At 38.9% G+C, this 19,148-nt stretch overlaps 1 protein-coding gene across 1 annotated transcript in view; it reads right to left on the bottom strand.

Moving 5' to 3' along the window:
* Positions 1-15,865: 15,865 nt before the first annotated feature.
* Positions 15,866-19,148, bottom strand: part of eme1 (essential meiotic structure-specific endonuclease 1) — a 12,308-nt gene continuing 9,025 nt past the window's right edge. Inside the window, exons 4-9 of the mRNA XM_016532339.1 lie at positions 18,212-18,301; positions 17,263-17,387; positions 16,832-16,979; positions 16,614-16,729; positions 16,325-16,514; positions 15,866-16,142 (exon numbers count right to left, since the gene is read on the bottom strand). Coding sequence (XP_016387825.1) covers positions 15,966-16,142; positions 16,325-16,514; positions 16,614-16,729; positions 16,832-16,979; positions 17,263-17,387; positions 18,212-18,301 — 846 coding nt within the window. The 3' untranslated portion in view covers positions 15,866-15,965. The remainder of the gene's footprint in view (positions 16,143-16,324; positions 16,515-16,613; positions 16,730-16,831; positions 16,980-17,262; positions 17,388-18,211; positions 18,302-19,148) is intronic.

Raw genomic sequence — 19,148 nt, 5'->3', positions numbered from 1 at the left:
AGTCTCCGGTAACACTGTTGTATGGACAAGTGAAAGCATACAGTCACTGATATGTCTAGGGTGACCATACGGGCCATTTTTACGGGATGCACCCTTGCCAGGATTTCTATATTGCCTAAAATATCCAGGTTTTGGCTGTTTGCACTATGCAGATCGATCGTTGTATGACATTATTTCACGAGAGCTATAGAGAGCAGAGCAGACGGCTCCTTATGCTTTCAAATCGCTCTTGCAGTACTTTGGTGTCATACAACGATCGGTGCGCTGCTTCAAGTCGAACGAACGAACAAACGAACAAACAAACACGTGCACGTATTTGCATCGCTTTGATCGTTCTCACCTTCTCACACACCATGATTGGTTGATTATGTACAATACCTGCATGTTATTGGTCAAACTACTTTAGATGTTTTAGGCAATATAAAAATCCTGGCCAGGACGTGTCCCGTATAAATGGCACATATGGCCACCCTAGATATGTCTAATTGTTAAACAATAGGTTCCTTCTGAATGGCTTCCTTTGGAACATTTTTAAAGCACAGTAGATTCCATCAATGTGCAGACTACCACAAAAAAAAAAACAGTACTTAATCTTTACATACTCGGCTGACTGGGATGAAAAGATGGACTACAACCAAACGATGAAGCAGAAGAGATGTTATTCCATAAAAAAAGCACAGACCAGCCCTCAAAAAAGTATTTTTAAGGCTGTGTAAAAGGGATGAATTACACTATACACCTTAAAGAGCTGTTCAATCTTTTGCAATGAAGGGACAGCAGACAAACACAAACAGGGTGATGTGGTCATACAAAATGAACATTTGGTTCAGGTAAAAATTTCAAAAATTCTCTCATTTTCCTTTCACCAAAATGTACTCAAATTATGATCTTAAAAACTCAAATTGCACTGTGGCTACAGTATAACTTCATGCGGTAACACAATCGTACTATATTAAACATACTTTTTTTTTTTACGATCGTGAAGTAATTCCTTATTTAAAAGAAATACCTGCCCAGAGAGTATGCGATTCTGGATGCAGCCCACGATTTTTACCTAGGCAACTCACATTCTGCACTGACTTTTCATATATATCTGCAGAATCCGAATTGGAGAAAAATACACTGTGCATGCACCAAGAAGTATTCTCAGTGTACATAAGGTTTGGTACACAGTGAAAAAAACTTCTGATTGCTTCTGAGTCTATAAGATATTACAACAGCACCAAATATAACTGGGAAGGCACTTCCATTGTGGTAACCATGGAAACAACTGATCTGTAGTACATCATTGATGCTTACGGGTACACATCATCAAGTGCTGAATGACACCGGTAATGACTGGTCACACTGTCTCTTACGACAGAAAGATGGGATCATCCAACAGTTCTTTTTGTTGATGGTGTTGTTATATCCCACTATTTTGTGTTCCAGATGTCTCTATGTTTAGACACTGATTCAGTCTGTGACATTTCATCTTGTGTATCTATGACTGCTGATTGTTTAAAAAGGAAAGGTAAAAAGACATAAATGGCATAATTACTCTTATTGAAAAACTCAAATTTGAATCTATTAGATTAATTGTGCTCCCATTGACAAACATAAATCAGCAATTTATGTTTCAGCAATCAGATAATTGACTGCCTGAGGATTCTCTGATTATCTTGAGACACACATTGCAGTGGTTTAACCCAAGGAGGTCTATAACACCTGGAGAGAGCTGTCCATTAAGCTTCTCATTCATCTCAATGGCAGCTTTTTAGCGGTTATATTTGTGCCACACGTCTGCACAAGCAGGATTGTTTTGTTTGTCTCAAAAATAATGTATTTTGAACAAATGAAAATCAATTTAACAAAATACCTCTCCACAAAACAGTTCACAAATATGTGAAATGCTCTTTTCTGTGCCCAAATTACAATCTTGTGCACAGAACTGTGGCAGAAAGCTCGGCTTACGTATGATACCCCAGAAGTACAGTACATGATATAAAATATGAAATTTAAGTTGTATTGATCAGGTACTAGAGACAATTTATTCATATTTCAAAAACAAGAGTATACTTAGAAATAGCCTGCTTGTGTGGTCATAAAAATGTTGCCCAACTTCAAGCCAAACTACAGTAAGTATACTGATACATGAATGTGAGGACTCAGCTTATCAACATTCTCATTATCAAGTGGAGCTGAAGTAATTGGTTTCTCTATTAAGCCATGTGACCTTTTAGTCCTTTCATAAAACAAAGTGTGGATGTGATCCTTCAAAAACTCTGAGCAAGTATGCACATTCAACTTTTACAAACTGGCTCAGAAAAGAAGAGTTTAACCTTTGTATCACGCCATCAGACTGTGCACCTTAAACGATCCCTTCATTCTAGGATACCGGCTGTCGTTTTGTAATAGTTTTAAAGGGTAAAATTAGCAACTGAATTCCAGAAGGACAACAGCAACATTATCCTCTTTAATGGGAGAGCACCAAGTCTCGCTAAGATAATTACATCATTATCTGTCTATCAATCACCATTTGGTGTTGGGAAAATTACATAAATCCCAAAGCTGAGGAAATATGAAGTACATCACCTTCTCTGAATTATTTACCAGCTTGAGCATTTGAATAACACTGAAGCTTGATGCATGATGAAAAAGCCAGCCTCACTTCATCATGTTTATGGTTTCTACAGCTAAGAACTTCTCTGAAGAAAGAGATACACTGTATGAGGCTTTTTTTGATAAAAAAAAAAAAAAAGATACTTTTGTATTTATTTATTTATTTGCAATACATACCTTCCTCACCTTCACACTGAATGAGAAAAATAAAAAAAGATTTACAGATCATGGTGAGCTTTTTTTTTTGGTCACACTTTATTTTAAGATCCAATTATCGCTATTAACAAACCATTAACTCTGACTTGCCTCAATAAACTCCTAATTTGCTGGTTATTAATAGTTATTAAGGTAGTTGTTAAAGGGCTAGTTCACCCCAAAATGAAAATTCTGTCATTAATTACTCACCCTCATGACGTTCCAAACCCGTAAGACCTTCGTTCATCTTCGGAACACAAATTAAGATATTTTTGATGAAATGTGAGACCCTGCATAGACAGCAACGCAACTGAAATGTTCCCAGGTCCAGAAACGTAGTAAGGACATCGGTAAAACAGTCCATGCGACATCAGTGGCTCAACTTCAGTTTTGCGAAGCTACGAGAATACTTTTTGAGCGCAGAGAAAACAAAAAGAACTATTTATTTAACAATTCTTCTCCCCCGAGTTACGTCTTCCGCCATTTTGGAGAGTACCCAAGAGCGTAATCGACGTAATCAGCGTTGTTTACGCTTAGGGGAAAGTGTGCATATGCATTGTGATACTCTCTAAAATGGCAGAAGCCGTAACTCGGGGGAGAAGAATTGTTGGATAAATTGTTATTTTTGTTTTCTTTGTGCTCAAAAAGTATTCTCGCAGCTTCGCAAAACTGAAGTTGAGCCACTGATGTCACATGGACTGTTTTACCGATGTCCTTACTACATTTCTGGACCTGGGAACATTTCAGTTGCGTTGCTGTCTATGCAGGGTCTGAGAGCTCTCACATTTCATCAAAAATATCTTAATTTGTGTTCCGAAGATGAACGAAGGTCTTACGGGTTTGGAACGACATGAGAGTGAGTAATTAATGACAGAATTTTTATTTTTGGGTGACCTATCCCTTTAAGTTTAGGTATTGGTTAGGATTAGGGATATAGAATATGGTCATGCAAAATATGTGCTTTATAAATACTAATTAACAGCCAATATGTTAATAATAGGCATGCTAATAAGCAACTAGTAGAGAATTGTAGAGTGATAATTGGTTCCTATACTAAAGTGCTAGCTTTTTTTTTTTTTTTTTTGGGTGGTTTTAATGGGAATGGAAGTGGAGTATACAGGCTTTTTATCATATTTTCTGTTCTAGCATTTACCCCAAGGTTAATAACTTAAAATAGTCAGACATTTAAAAAGAAGAAATGCATGAAAGCAGAAGGACCCCATTGCAATAAGCCAATGAGCATATTTACTGACCTTAGTGTTTTGTTCATTCGAATAATGAAGTTGATATTACACACGCAGAAAAAGCGGCTTTGATTTTGTTCTGTGAACTTTAAGACATGCTAAAGCTTAAGATACCATTAACCTTCAGGCGTATTTGAAAAATAGTAAAATTGAATTTGTGATAGAATAAGTTTTGTGGAATGCATAGATTTAAGAGAAGTAAAATGCTGTATATTGGTTATCAACCAACATGGAATAAATAAATAATGTTTACTTAAAGTTAATCTTTAAAAGCACTACTAATTTAATAACACTGTTGAATGTAATCTTTAGCAAATCTCAAAGTAAATATTAATCTTCCATACTGTACATCAAAATGCTGTGATGTCTAAATTTACTTCGTCTTCAACTTTTTTTTTTTTTACTAATTCTTTTTAATTTATGCAAAATTTTAAAATCGACCATTTATTGGTTATCAGCCATAACAATATAATTATTGGCTTATGCGTACTGGTCAGAACTTTAATATGGGTGCATCTGAATAGATTATTAGGCTACAAATGTATTTTTTATACAGCACTTATTCCCTTTAGCTTGATACAATTTAAAGTTGAATTTAAAAGAAAACGGAAATAGCACATAACCTGCAGAGACAGCACATTAAAATGACAAACAGAGTGTAAAATCACTGGATTCACTTCTCCAAAGATGCTTCATCACCATCATTCTAGGTCATCTCCTGTGGAGCTCAGACACCACTAACGTCATTCAGACAGGAACTGAGCACCGGGTTAAGGACAGCAGCTGTGAGAAGATATTACTGACATGAATTCGGATTGATCCCGAGACCTGTCAGGCAGAAGCGATACTCATACATGCCACATGCTGTGGGAAAGCGCACCAACACGTACAAACTTTTTTGGGTGTAAAAGGTCAAGTACAGCTATTGACCAAAGAATCTCAAGCACTAAGCCTTGTGAAGCCTTCAGCGGATTGAGGGGAGTGTGACAGACCTGAATGAATGACACCCTCTGTCTTAACTTCATCTTTCCATCTCACCACTGCCTTCCTCTGAGAATAAAGTGTCTTTTGCAGACGACGGTGACTGTCAAGCACCTCCATTCTGAGAATCAGTCAACTGCAGGGAAAAAAGGAAATAAAGACAACAATGGATCACGAGAGAAAACTGGAAAAGTGATCACTTCAGGAAGAACTGGCAGCTTCCCACTGGCCATTTTTGTGGAACAAGATCTCCTAGCTTGTGAAAGCGATACTCCACGTGCCGGTGTTGTGCAAAAGCCATTTAAATAACAAACAGAGTAATGGCCCTGGCTTGGCTCATTGACCAAATCTCAATATGCGCCATTGCATATGAATTCATATTTGTGTGCCTCCTCTTGTCAGAGTGTTTTCAACCTCATATCAAAGACTATTCCCAATTTGTTTCTGCAGATCGAGCAATCTGGCACAGCACTGATTGGAATGTTAATAAAAACGCCCCAGAGGCTGACGGTGTGTAATGAATGCTGAGCGGCAGTGGGCAGGACACCGTGGCGTCTCGCACAGATTGACACACGCTCGCAGGCACACGGATGGTCTCGGGAGACTTCGTCGGGACGCAATCCATCAAACCACCTTACAGACTCCAGAAGGTGCATGCTTCAAATAAATAAGTAAACGTCCCAGATACATCATAAAACACACACACTGACAAGAAGAAAGAACGTCAGGCTCGCTCAGCTCCACACAAATAGCCCAATTAGCGATCAAATCAGGTCGCTACGGGAGAGGGATCATGAGGAGGGCGAGAGGCGGGCATTGATTAGGGGTCCCCGAAGGGATGAGGCCTGGGATCTAAAGTAAATAGAGCCCTGGCCTGATTCTACACAGCACCCTCAAACTCTCAAACACCCTTCGGAGAGCAAAGCCTCCCACGGCGAAACTTGTGAGGAGCAAGTGAGCGGAAAACAGATAATGATCTGATTTTATAAGGACCATCAATGAGATTCTCTATATCTGCTTTTTGATGACCTTTTGGAGTGTGGACGTTCTTTGAGGATACTGAATGTGCTTAATATGTAGTTAGACAAAAATAATTCTACTCATATTTGTTAAATACTTTACGATACACTTTTAAAAATAAAGGTTACAAAAGGAGGTTTCCACCGTGATTCCATGTAAGAACCATTTTAGGTTTCCCAAAGAACCTTTAAGTAAACAATTCTTAAAATAACCTTTTTTTTTCTTAGGCTACGTTTACACTAGTGCATTTTCGTTTTAAATTGAAAACGATCCTCGTCTACACGTTTTCACTGCGTTTCAGAAACGTTCTCCGTCCACACTACACAACTGAAAATGCAGGTCACATGACCATTTATGCAGGTACAACCATAGATATGTGTACGTAGATGCCTCATTAGCAACTGTTACTATGGGCTACTATACGTCCGCCTTATTCGAAGGGTCAACTTGACGTCATTCACCATAACAGTAACATAAGTAACCAATGTTTCAAAACTTGTAATATTGAGTTAATACATTTAAAAACACAAACCAACACATTCTCACTTGTAAAAGGTTATCCCATTTCTTCAAAAATTTAAATCCAGGCGATTTTTACAACCATCGGCTGTGCAGGATTGTGGCATCTTCGAATATTCATTGATTATTATGGTGAATGACGTCAAGTTGACCGTTAAAGATGGTGGACGCGTCTACGTGCTTGGCGCAGTCGAATGGGGCATCTACCTATTCATATATATGGGTACAACAATGTGCATGATATCATTGTTTACACGGTCGTCAAGGATACGCAGAGTGAATGTGGGGAGCCACGCCATTGTTTTCAAAAGTCTCCATTTTGGTCCGTTTACACTGAAACACAACCCCAGAGTTTTCAAACTAAAACGGGGTCTGCAGCATTTTCGAAAGTCTCCGTTTTCAAGGGTCGAAAACCCCGGAGTAGTGTAAACGACAGGTGTAACCGTAGCAAAAGTTATGCGTTTTAAAATGAAAACGCACTGGTGTAAACATATCCTTAGTGTAAAGAACATAATCTGAAGAACCAAACTGCTTTTAGGCAAAGAAAGACCAGAGAAAGAACATGTTCCAACATCATAGTGTAGAGTTTTTTTGAAGTTTTTTTTTTTTACTTTGACTGACTGCAAGGAATAAGGAGGAGCATGAATATGTAGCAGAGTATTTAGGTAAGAGCGTGCAGACCAGTAGGTGGCCCTATATGCTATCTTCAGAGCCTTAAATTTAATGCTGGCAACCAAGAGGGTTGTGACATGGGTCCTCTTTTGGCGCTTTTCCACTGCATAGTACGGCATGGTACGGCACGGCAAGGCACGCTTTTGGGGGTTTTCCACTGTGTACAGTACTTGGTACTTTTTTCAGTACCATCTCGGCTGAGGTTCCAAGCGAGCCGTACCATTACCAAAATGTGACGTGTACACCCTGCTGATCACTGATTTGCCGGAGAGAATCGTCACTACCCGAGTCATTGAACTTGTGACACGAGACACTAGACCCGCTAGATGAAATCAGCACAGCCAGCGAGGATTGAGCGCAACTTTTTTTGAACGCATGCAACAGTTTCGAATGAGAGCACCTTTTTTAAACAACCATGGCTGTTTCGTGGTCTGTTGAGTAAGTACAGACGTTCCTCTCATTGATAGCCAAGGAGCGGATCCAGCGAGAGCTTGATGGGACGACGCGGAATGAAAAAGTTTTGTAGGAGGTCGCTCGGCACGGCAGTAGAGATAGCGCAACAATAACGACATGTCTATAATCCCACCCACTCTAAAGTGGTACTAAACTGCAGTGGAAACTCAAACCGAGCCGAGCCACACCATGCAGTGGAAAAGCGCCATTTGACTGACTGAAGACCAAAAGTGCCGCTTCATCCTGGAGGGCTTATAAAGGCTTCATGGCGCTAGCTGGAGCTAGTAAAGCATTGCAGTGGTGTGTGTATATATATACAGTATATATATATATATATATATATCATGCATTTGACTGGATAACAAAATTCTACATGACGTGTGTCCAATCAAACTTTTTCAAGCAATTTAATCTCTAACTCTATCATTCTAGCCCATGTTTTCCCAAAATGGGTTTGCTGGGGTTCATGAGGGAATCTGCAAGTTGATAAAACAATCTGGTAATTAAATCATAAATTTGTAAAACAAATAATTTTGAAAATAAAAACAATCAAATATTTTTGCAGTGTATGTCTTCATTTGTTTATTATAAATACATTTATTTTCATCTTATTTTTTACTTTTGTGTACTGAGTGCTGGGACTGAGAATGGTTCAAACCTTTCTTTTTGCCTCTGCTAACCTTTACTTTAAAACATTACTTCCCTTTTGCCCCTAGAAAACTAATTGGGAACTTAACATTTGGGGGCTCGTCTAAAGCATTTTTTTTTTCTAATTCGGCTCACATTTAAGAAATTGGTGGAATTTTTTTTGATAAACTGTGTGCTTTGCTTGACTGTTTTCATTTATTTGGGTGAGAGGAGATTAGACTGTTGGAATGGAATTTGATTTGGTCAAGTTCACTTTAGCTCCTTCTATTGAAGTCTTTAATAAGTGCAGAAAGAAGGACTTGCCATTGATAGCTGACTTGTTTAAAATTGATGTTTCCAAAGAAGCTGCTTAGAGGGTAATTCGGAAAGAGCTACTTTCAGAAGAGGTTTTGTAGTGTATTGGGACTGCAGAAGAAGCTGCATCTGCAGATCTGTATTGATCTTGTACTCTCTATTAGATTTAGAGAGTTAGACCTTTCTCTCAAAAAACAAGAATATGAGTTACAGGTTGTTCATCTTCGTACCGTATTGAGGCCGAAAGAGACGTTAAATGACGTTCAATGGAGCTAGAGACCTTACGCCAAAAACCTGTGCCTGCACCACGCTTTCATATTCCTTCCTCCCCTGTTTGTATGCAGGCTGTTTCTCCCCCAGATAGAGAATACATAAACATTGAGTCTCACTCTACATTTGCATTTGACATTACAAAGCACAAAGCTTGTACCGCCATTTAGAGAAGCGGAAGTTGACTCCTATTTTGTTGCATTTGAGCGTGTAGCAGATGAACTGGGGTGGCCAAAAGACTTGTGGGGTCTACTTCTGCAGTGTAATGTATCTGGCAAGGCACAGCAAGTGTGTTCTGCCTTGCCAAAGGAGCAATGCTTAGACTACGATGTGGTTAAAGCAGCCATTCTTCGAGCGTACAAATTAGTGCCCGAAGCCTATCGACAGCGCTATTGCAATTTAACAAAACCAGTCAACCAAACGTTTGTCAAATTTGCTCAGGAGAAAAATTATATTTTCGAGAAATTGTGTCTTTCCAGTAAAATTATGAGCTTTGAATTGTTGCAGGACCTGATTTTACTGGAAGATTTTTAAATTTGTTACCTGAGAATGTTCATTTAAAGCCCGATTCGGACGGTAATTATTTCTCATATGGACGTCTGTAAAAATAAATTTACATATCACCTCAGTGATAAAACTCATGGATTCGGATGGCGATTTATTCACAGTGGAGGAGCGAGTTCTGTGATCCTATACGAACCTGGGAATGCGCTGCTCACATGGCCAGTCACATGATTGTCTGCTGTAAATAAAATTAATTTTATTTACAAATGTATTATTATTGTGTAAAATGTATTTAAAAATACTTATGTAAAATGTATTCTTATTATTCCAAGCATATTTTATAATTTATAAATTTTATAATATCCTATTTATTATTTTATCATTTAAATCTCCTGTCTAAAAATAGGAAAATAGACGCGCTATAGTTATATATAGATATATATCTGTTTATAATAATACACATTTTAAAATTGTATTGCATACCTGCTGCTGCCACAATAAAGACCCATTTCGAATGTTACGTGCTTTTCTTCTCTTTCTGCTCCCAGACGCTGTGGTGGAGCAGTTATGAAGTATTGTTTTTTTAAATACTTTTCAGCATTTCAGAAATAAATATGTATGCAAATTATACTGAAGTACAACGTTACCTTACGGTGTTCGGGAGTGCTCAAAAAGGGTTTAAACACTGAATTTTGAATCGATTTCTTCTGGTAAACTCAGAGATGTGGATTCGGACAGCAATTAAATTACCACACGACCTTGGTGTTTGTCAAAAAACAGTAGGTAATTCGGCCGGGGATTTTTACGGGGGCATCGTAGACGCGGAATCGGTTGTTGTCCACTATGACACACTACACGTGCTGAAACGATGGAATCTTGCGTCCCGACGCCCATTGTCGTTTACGAATTCCCACGACACCCTACGTCAAGCAAATCGTGGCAAAATCGGGCTAAAATCGTGTAGTCTGAACCGGGCATAACAGACACTGCTGATTACAAACCTTTCATATCAACTGGAATTGTTTCACTCTCTCCTGACTCTCCCCCTCACAGTATTTTGATGTTAAGAGACATGGGAGTGCCCAGTCGTTGATTCTTGACAGTAAACTCCTGTTTTCAGAAGAATCCTATACAGGTACAAGTGTCTTCGTTCGAGGTGTTGGACAAAGCTGTGTGAAAGTACCTTTACACTCTGAATGGTAAACTTCTGAACTAGTTTCAGGTCCTGTCAAGATAGGAGTGTGCTCTGAACTGCCTGTGAAGGGTATCAGTGTAATTTTAGGGAATGACCTGGTTAGTATTCTTGAGTATGAAAATATGCTGTATTTTTTGAGTGTGAAAATTGCTGTCTTTGTGAATGTGTAAAGCTATAGAGAGTTGTTGGTCACATGACTATGATCAGATGACTTAATGAATGACATTAGGTGCGTTCGACTTCATGCAGCACTGCGCAGATCGATCGCAATCTGACTTGAAGCAGTGCATGCCGGTTGGTAATTTTGTCCGACTTGAGACGGCGCCAACACCACATCACTGTCACGTGTGGCATCAAAGCACCGCAAGAGCGTTTGGAGAGCAGCCGACTCAGCCGGCGCAGTTTCTCCAGAGCGGCTAAATAATATATGATTACGTTGAACTTTATTCTTGAAAAGATGGCGCTGTATTAAGCAGTATATAAAAAGTGTTTCTGTTGCTCATGAAAACGTTTCTGAAACGTCTGTATATTTGACAAATATTGCATTTAATTCACTTCATCTGTGACAGAGTATGCAAACACTGCGTGAATGTCAATAACGGGAGCAGAAAATGTCCGGCTTGACGTGTCTGTTTTCAACTCCGCCCCCGACTGCAAGCGGCTACTCTCATTGACTGCCGTCTGTAGCCGTGCTTCAAGTCGAACGCATCTATTACCTTCACCTGTGCTAAGCTTATTGTTTGCTCTCCCTGAAGAAGGCTAGTGTCCAAACGCGTTGGAGAGTTTTTAGATTTCTTGGATTTAGCCATTTGATAATAAAGGCTTTTTAATTCACAAGAGTGCCATGGTCATTCTGAAGTATTCTTTGATGGACTGTTATAAACCCTAGACCAGAGAGCACCTTGACCTTACAGCACCAGAACCCCGAGACGCACTCTCTAATTATTGCAAACTAATAAGGTAGTGTCATGGTTGTTTCAATTGCTTTAGTGGCAAATTTCAATGTCGCTAACTTTCATCACAATATTTAATCTGGTTGACTTGACAGGCTTGAGGTGAAATGTGAGTGTTGTTTTACTGTAATTGCCTTGATTACAAAATGCAGTGGTATTTGTAACTTATGGGTGGGGGTGTTGCATCCCAGGATGTATGAATTTGTGTTTTATAATCATGGTGTATGTCATTCATTGATGTGCTGCCAGTGGACCTAATGGCCTGCTGGGAGTTGTAGTTTTGTTGTATGTTTGTAATATTTTCTGTGCTCCTCCATGTTCTAATCTAGGTGATTGGACCTACCAGCTGCTCCTCATCAATGTTAAGAGCAACCAATATTTAAGCAGGACAAGAGAGTGAGCCTGTGAGAGAGTCCTTCTCCCAAAAGCATGAGAGTGTTGTGCTTGTTGGTTTGTCTTAAAGGGTTAGTTCACCCAAAAATGAAAATTAGACTGTGTTTTACTCACCCTCGAAGCATCCTAGGTGTATGTGACTTTCTTCTTTCAGACGAATCCAATCGGAGTTATATAAAAAATTGTCCTGGCCCCTCCAAGCCTTTCAATGGGGGTAAGCGGGTGTTGGTTGTCAACAGTTCAGAAGACGTGAAATAAAGTGCGCGCATCCGTAATAAAACGTCCCTCACACGGCTCCGGGGGGTGAATAAAGGCCTCCTGTAGCGAATTCATGCGTTTTTGTAAGATAAATATACATATTTCAAACGTAAAAAACACTTTTTTCTCACTTCCGCTGACTGTGGTATATGGAAGACATTCAGGCGGGTGACGTATGACGTAGGTGTCGTGCGCGCGCCTCTGAGAAATGCAGGAGCAAGGGAAACAAAGTTTCCTTACTTTAGCAAAGGAAAACCAGTCGCCTCTTGGCTTATATCAAAATCCTCCAACATTATTCTTCACAAAATTCTCGTATTGTGCTTCTAATTCGTGAATGGCGTTTTGTTCTCTCTCTGCGCTCCTACGTCATCCGGCGGATGACGTCCTACGGTTTTTGCTACAGGAGGCCTTTATTCATGCCCCGGAGCCGTGTGAGGGACGTTTTATTACGGATGCGCGCACTTTATTTCACGTCTTCTGAACTGTTGACCACCAACACCAGCTTACCCCCATTGTAAGGCTTGGAGGGGCCAGGGCAATTTTTTATATAACTCCGATTGGATTCGTCTGAAAGAAGAAAGTCACTTCACTAGGATGGAAAGTCACTAGGAAAGTCACTAGGATGCTTCGAGGGTGAGTAAAACACAGGCTAATTTTCATTTTTGGGTGAACTAACCCTTTAAGCTTAAATGTGGTGTTATGGCTGTAGTGTGCAGCCTTATGTGTAAAGCTTAAACTTAAAAAACAAACTTAAATGTGTTTGCTGTAGTGCACAGCTTTGAGTCATCTGCCTATTATTGAGCGTTGGAGCAGTAGGGAGATGGGTGCCATTTTCTTTTGTTCTCATTTTCTCCTGTTTTTGCTAGTTAGGAAGTAAGGTAAGAGTTCTGTTTTATTTGTATTTTTCTTTGCAGGTTAACTAGATTTCCTTCTGGCAGGTAGTGATCTTTTGTTTGTTATTTTGGCTTTACCTGCTCCTGAAGAAATGCTGTTTTTTATGTTTAAATTGTTTGTTTGGGGTTCTTTTTGCAGTGTATATGTCGTCATTTGTTTATTATAAATTAATTAATTTTCATCTTATTGTGTACTGAGTGCTGGGACTGAGAATGGTTCAAACCTTTCTTTTTGACTCTGCTAACCTTCACTTTAAAATGTTATTTCCCTTTTGCACCTAGAAACTAATTGGGAATGTAACACAAAATACTAAAAATATTTTTAAAAAGACTAAAGTATTTTTTGTTTACCTGCATGTGACAAGTAATAAAATAAAATCAATAAATCCTGACTACATCTCACTTGCAGCCAGGGAGCATAAACTTGTGCAGTGAATTACTGGCTGCTAAGAGAAAGAAGCATTTAAAACTCAAGAGACATCAGACACAGAGCCTGTCACAATAACAATTTTGCATATTGTTGGGTCTATGCAGTTCATGGTAACATTAATGCATTTGTTCGATTTTAAGAATATTGCTACTGCGTTGGATCGCAATGTGGTGTTCAATAAAACATCAAGTTGAGAACAACAACACCAGTGTGGATTCACTGGTCTAGTTAGTGTAGTCAGTGTGAAGCAATTCTGCCCTCATGTGGCAATCAAAAATTCAGCCAACCGACTGGACCAAAAACCACCAAAAATCCAGTGTAAGAGAAGAAAACTCTGTACATATGTGCAATCTAAAAAAGGCTAGTAGGAGAGGGCAAGGTAGAAAACAAAATCCTGCAATAACAATGCAATGTTTTCCCTCTGTAGTTGAAAATCCTCTAGCTCTGGCAGCCAAAGTTGTTTTCTTGAGGGTTTTGAATATCTGAACACTTGAATTGCTTGAGTCTGATTTGCAAATGAACAAAAAGGCAGAAGCAGAGCCATATAATGATTTATTTTTAAAGAGAAGCAGGAAACATTGATTGAACACTGGTGGCAAAGAAACCAATACCACAGTGACCGGCCTACTCATGCTCTGAAATAGATTGTTGTGGAGTCTTTGACATACTCTCTTGTCGTTTTAGCAAGTGGCTCAGAGTGGATCGTGATTCACCGAGCGCCAAGGCAAAACACACCAAGAATGCAATTGAAGGATAATATCAAAGGCTTTGTCTTGTTGCCATATCACTTGCCTGAGGAAATGTATTATTATTATGCCACTGACAACAGAGGGCCAGCACACTACAGGTGGCATTACTGTGGCACAACCCAAGAAATTGGAAGTGCACCCACTCTGCCAAGAATACAAAACTGTAACTGGAACAAAACGAACTCACAAAATCATAAACAGCGCAGCCTGTGGCACTCCATCTTGTGTGGCGGCCATTAAGAAGGCGCATTTTTCCAAGAGATGAGCTGAGTTGAGAATATCCAGAGAAAGACAGTGACTAACAGCCCTGCTTTGCTTCCCACTCTATTGACTGTGAGTAAAGGTGGCCGACATTGACCTACCGCCACTCCCAATCCTTATTAATCTCCAACAAGAAGCAGGAAAAATCCCACGTGCACCAGAAATGAGAAACTGCTACTCTGCTGAACAGAAATACTTTACAGGGTGCAATCTATCATGTGGAGTAGTCATGACTCATATATGCACATTGCAGACACAGTAGCTGAATATATACAGACCCTTTGCACTTCCACAGATATTTGTATTATGATGCAAATGGAGCACTTTCAGAGAAAAACAATTCCTCCTCCAAAACATTTAGGTTAGATGAGTTGCATTGTACTTTGTAAGTCGTAATATCCTACAACTGCTTCTTGGAAATTAAAGTCCCATTCAACCATTCACAAGCCACTGAAGATGTTAGCACTGCAGACTCTAGGTCATAAAAGCTATTATAGTCTGCGTTCAGAGTACACGAAAATTGGATTTCATACGATTCAGCTAAACAATCGCTCCAAGGTGATCCCTTTTCAAGCTGCAGTAATTCTGCTCATATAATTCCCTTCGGCACAAGCACACACCTACTAGCCATAGTTTGTTATGCCATCCCTTAAACTGTAGCGGAAATACTGCCTTCAGGGACAGGGATGAAGCATGCAGCTCATCTCTTAAGCACATTTAACGGCTCGTTACCCCACCGCTCGTTTCCGGCAACACGACACTCCTTGGTCAGGTGCCATTCTCTAATGTGCTGGAAATGAGCCATGAGCCTCTACAGTCCTTAGACAGTGAGTATGGTGTGCTCAAGGGGCCATTTTGGTACTGAAAGGAGTGAAGTAGTGCCTTAAACGGGAAAAAAGCCAAAACTGAAACTGTTGCTTTTGCAATTAACAGTGCCCTCTCTAGTGCTGCTAATATATGTAAAGATAACATAACGTGAATGAATTCTAAATGAAACAGCTTGGGTATGACCTATGGGTCTTAAATGTGTCCAAGAAATACTGTGCGTGTGTAGCATTTCTGAGAATTTACTGCATTTCGGCTTCTGCCATCCAAGGTTATTTGCCACTGGGATGAAGAGAATAAAAAACTCAAAGAGCATTCCAGAAAAAAGTGAAACTTTCAAGGTTCCCCCTTTAGTATAAAGAGGTACATAAAGGTTTGGAATGGGGTCATTTGAGGAAAACTAATTCTGATGGAGGTAAAGTAAAATGGTTTTTAGGTACTTTGAGAAACATTTAATAGCAACAATTTATAGTAAAAACAGAAAAATATAACTTTGAAAATCTGGCAAATTCAGGCTTGGAGTTTATAAAATATCTGAACTGTAATAAATATATATAACACAATGCTTTTGACATTTGTCCCCGTGTGTACAAGGAGACAGAAGAACCTATACAGCAGAATCAAGGGGCTGATGAGCATCACATGACATCATCAAAAGAAACAGCCGTTTGGAAAGCTCTGGACCAACTCTGCGAGTTGTAGATGCCACACCCTCTCCGCGACGAATGAGTATGTCTGCCAGCAGACCAACTTTTTCATGGTCCGATTTGCACCGTGCATATGCCTACAAGTAACAAATGTACATTCAAACATGAGATCTCGCACCAAAAAACATTAAATGTCATACATAAAATTATTTACAAAAGATCAGTATATGCCATTTGTTAATTTGTCTGCCGATAATGGGTTGGCAAATACAATTTGTATTAGTTGTTACACACTTCAATAATTGAAAACAGATTAAACCTGAGCAAGAAGCCGAGGAGAGGGGTAGGCACTGAGTATAGCACTGGCCATATCAGGGCTGACGCGGTTCAACTGCTGTATTTGTCTCTTCCAAACTTGCAGAAGGCCGTTCCCTGTGCGGTCCACCTTCTGACCCCCTGCCCACTCACTCTCCAAACAAAACGTGAAACCCGTCTTCTCTCGCTCCCGCCTGGGAAGAGTAAACATACACAAGTAAAAAATAAACCACTGTAGCTAAAGATGCAGCTGGTTGGAGAGCGATAAATATGGAAACTGGCATCCCACTCACTTGAACGGTGCCTCGGCTACTGCTTTGGTTGACATGGTAATATAATCAGTGAAGTCTTTCCAGGTAGAGAGGAAGCGAACCTGCACCCCAGTTTGCAGTTGCAGGTCTACCAAAGCCTGATGGACAGGTGAGGGAAAAAAGACTGAGTTGAAGCAGAGGACCTCAAATATGGCCATGAATTTATATATATCGACTGCCAATGAGGTGGTTCAGCTTACCTCCTCCACCTGCACTCGCGAGACCTCAGGAAGCTGATTGATATCGTCTTTCTTTCTTCTCTTTTTCTGCGCTCCCTGAAGTCCTACATTCTTTTCCTCACCCAGCACTGCCTCGCGGTATTTCTTCTGACATTTTGAATTCTGGGATCTGCACAAGAACATTAAATGCAAAATTAAGCAATTATAAACTCTGTCATTCAAAATATATCATAACATACATATGCTAATGCAAATGTTTGTTTTATGATTACTGTTCAAAAAATTATTTTAATTTTAATTCTGGTAAATCACTCAGGGTATAAAAACTGAAAAAATGCAGCATTAATTATTTATTACAGAAGTGTAAAGCTTGTATTTTTGTCAAAGCATTTAGATGAAATCTTCATTAAAGTTATCAAAAAAATAAAACTATGTCTGACACAGTCACTCACCTGAAGTACTTGTCTATGTCAATCACGACCAGACTGAGGGTTCTGCTTGGGTTCCTGCTCATATGTCCTTGGATCCAAGTGGTCAGAGATATGCCACTTTCCATCAACACACCGTTGCATTGCCTCTATATTAAAAACAAATAAATCCAATACAGAGCCTAATCAGGAGAGAAATCCCAAGGCTGTCAAAATTCTGCAGTGTAAAAAAAATTACGGTAAAAAAACGGCAGCTGTGGTTGCCGGAATTTTACTGTAAAAAATACGGTAGCAACGTTTTAGGTTTTACGGTTTTAACATACATTTACAGTTAAATACCGTAATTTCATTAACTGATATAATGTTAATATACCAACCTTATTGAAGTACTGAAATCTGTTTTGTCAACAAAAAACCATCAAATTTGAAATGTAATGCAGGGAATTCTGGGAATGTCAATTTACGGTTATTCCCTGTAAATTATACGGTCTTTTTCACTTCCAAAAACGGTATACTACCGTAAAATTAATGTCCAATACATGTAATGTCCAATACAGTTTTTCACCGTATACAGTAGGGGAATTTACCGTTAACCATTTAACAGGTTTTTACTGTAGCATTTTTACAGTCTTTTACCGTTAAATTCATGGTCATGTTTTACAGTGTGAAGACATGTATTTTTCAAAGATCAAGCAACAGCATATTTTAAAGAGCTTACAGATTATTTTTTTACATAATTGAGAGGTGATCCTGTAATTATATTCATTACCCTTAATTGCTCTGACTCTTCTTGGAAAGGTCATGACTGCTAGTTTTTCCTGTTGCCCTTTCGGCCACAAAACTCTTTTAATTTCATTTTTAGTTGCCACATCATGCAAAAAGGCACGTCAAACAATTGTCCAATTAATGGTCAATTAGGTAATTATAATGGTCCCATAGGAAATTACACCATACCAGAACATAATGTGCCTACCTTGGAGTAGTTATTAATCATGGTTACAAAGTCATCCACAGGAACTTGGATTACAGTATTTGAGTCTGGAATGGACATCATCTCACCAGTCTGCAAATAAAACATTCAAATGAACTATAAAAATATATGCAAAAAGATTCAGATCAGAGGTTCTCCACCTTTTTTGACTACAAGGCCCCCCTTTGTCCAAGACAATATTCTAAATATCTCCTATCTAAGCTAACACAAACCTCTGGCACATCTGTTGAAATAAAACAATTGAACACAAAAATATGTCAAGATTGCGATACATTTTTATTTTTTGTTTTTAATCATATTAATTAAGATTATAGTGTGTTACTAAAACTACATTTACATTTCAAGACTTACTGGGGCCCCCTAGTGGGTCCCGGCCTCCTGGTTGAGAACCACTGGTTTAGATGTTTGTAACTTCTACCCAGATATGAGACATCACACAGATATTTAAGGATCTTCTTTATCTACAAACCGATGTGTGTGTGAGTGTGTGTGTGTGTGTATATATATATATATATATATATAAATAGATAGATAGATAGATAGATAGATCTTACAATGATATATACATGTACTTGAATTTTTAAATGTCACAAATTCAGCATCTATATCTGTTACATTCAACAAGACCTCCCTAGGTGACATATTGCAGAACAGCGATATTCTAGCAATTACATCATCCAAACGAAAATGAACATAATACATTGTTCATCCTCATTTCCCCTATTGTTACATTTACTGGTAGATTACCTTTGCCATCATATAACCTCACTCTAAAACGTTAAAAATAGCACTGTTAAATGTAATCTTTAGCAAATCTTATAATGAATAACTACTTTTCGTACTGTACACTATATTGTGTTGTGATGCCTAAATTAAAAAGCATTTATTGAGTTCATAGTGTTATATTATTTACAATAAC

The sequence above is a fragment of the Sinocyclocheilus rhinocerous genome, unplaced genomic scaffold, assembly GCF_001515625.1.
Source record: "Sinocyclocheilus rhinocerous isolate Xijiao unplaced genomic scaffold, SAMN03320098_v1.1 scaffold1537, whole genome shotgun sequence".
NCBI lineage: Eukaryota > Metazoa > Chordata > Actinopteri > Cypriniformes > Cyprinidae > Sinocyclocheilus > Sinocyclocheilus rhinocerous.
Note: the sequence above shows the minus strand (reverse complement) of the source record. Positions and strands in the feature narration are given on the sequence as shown.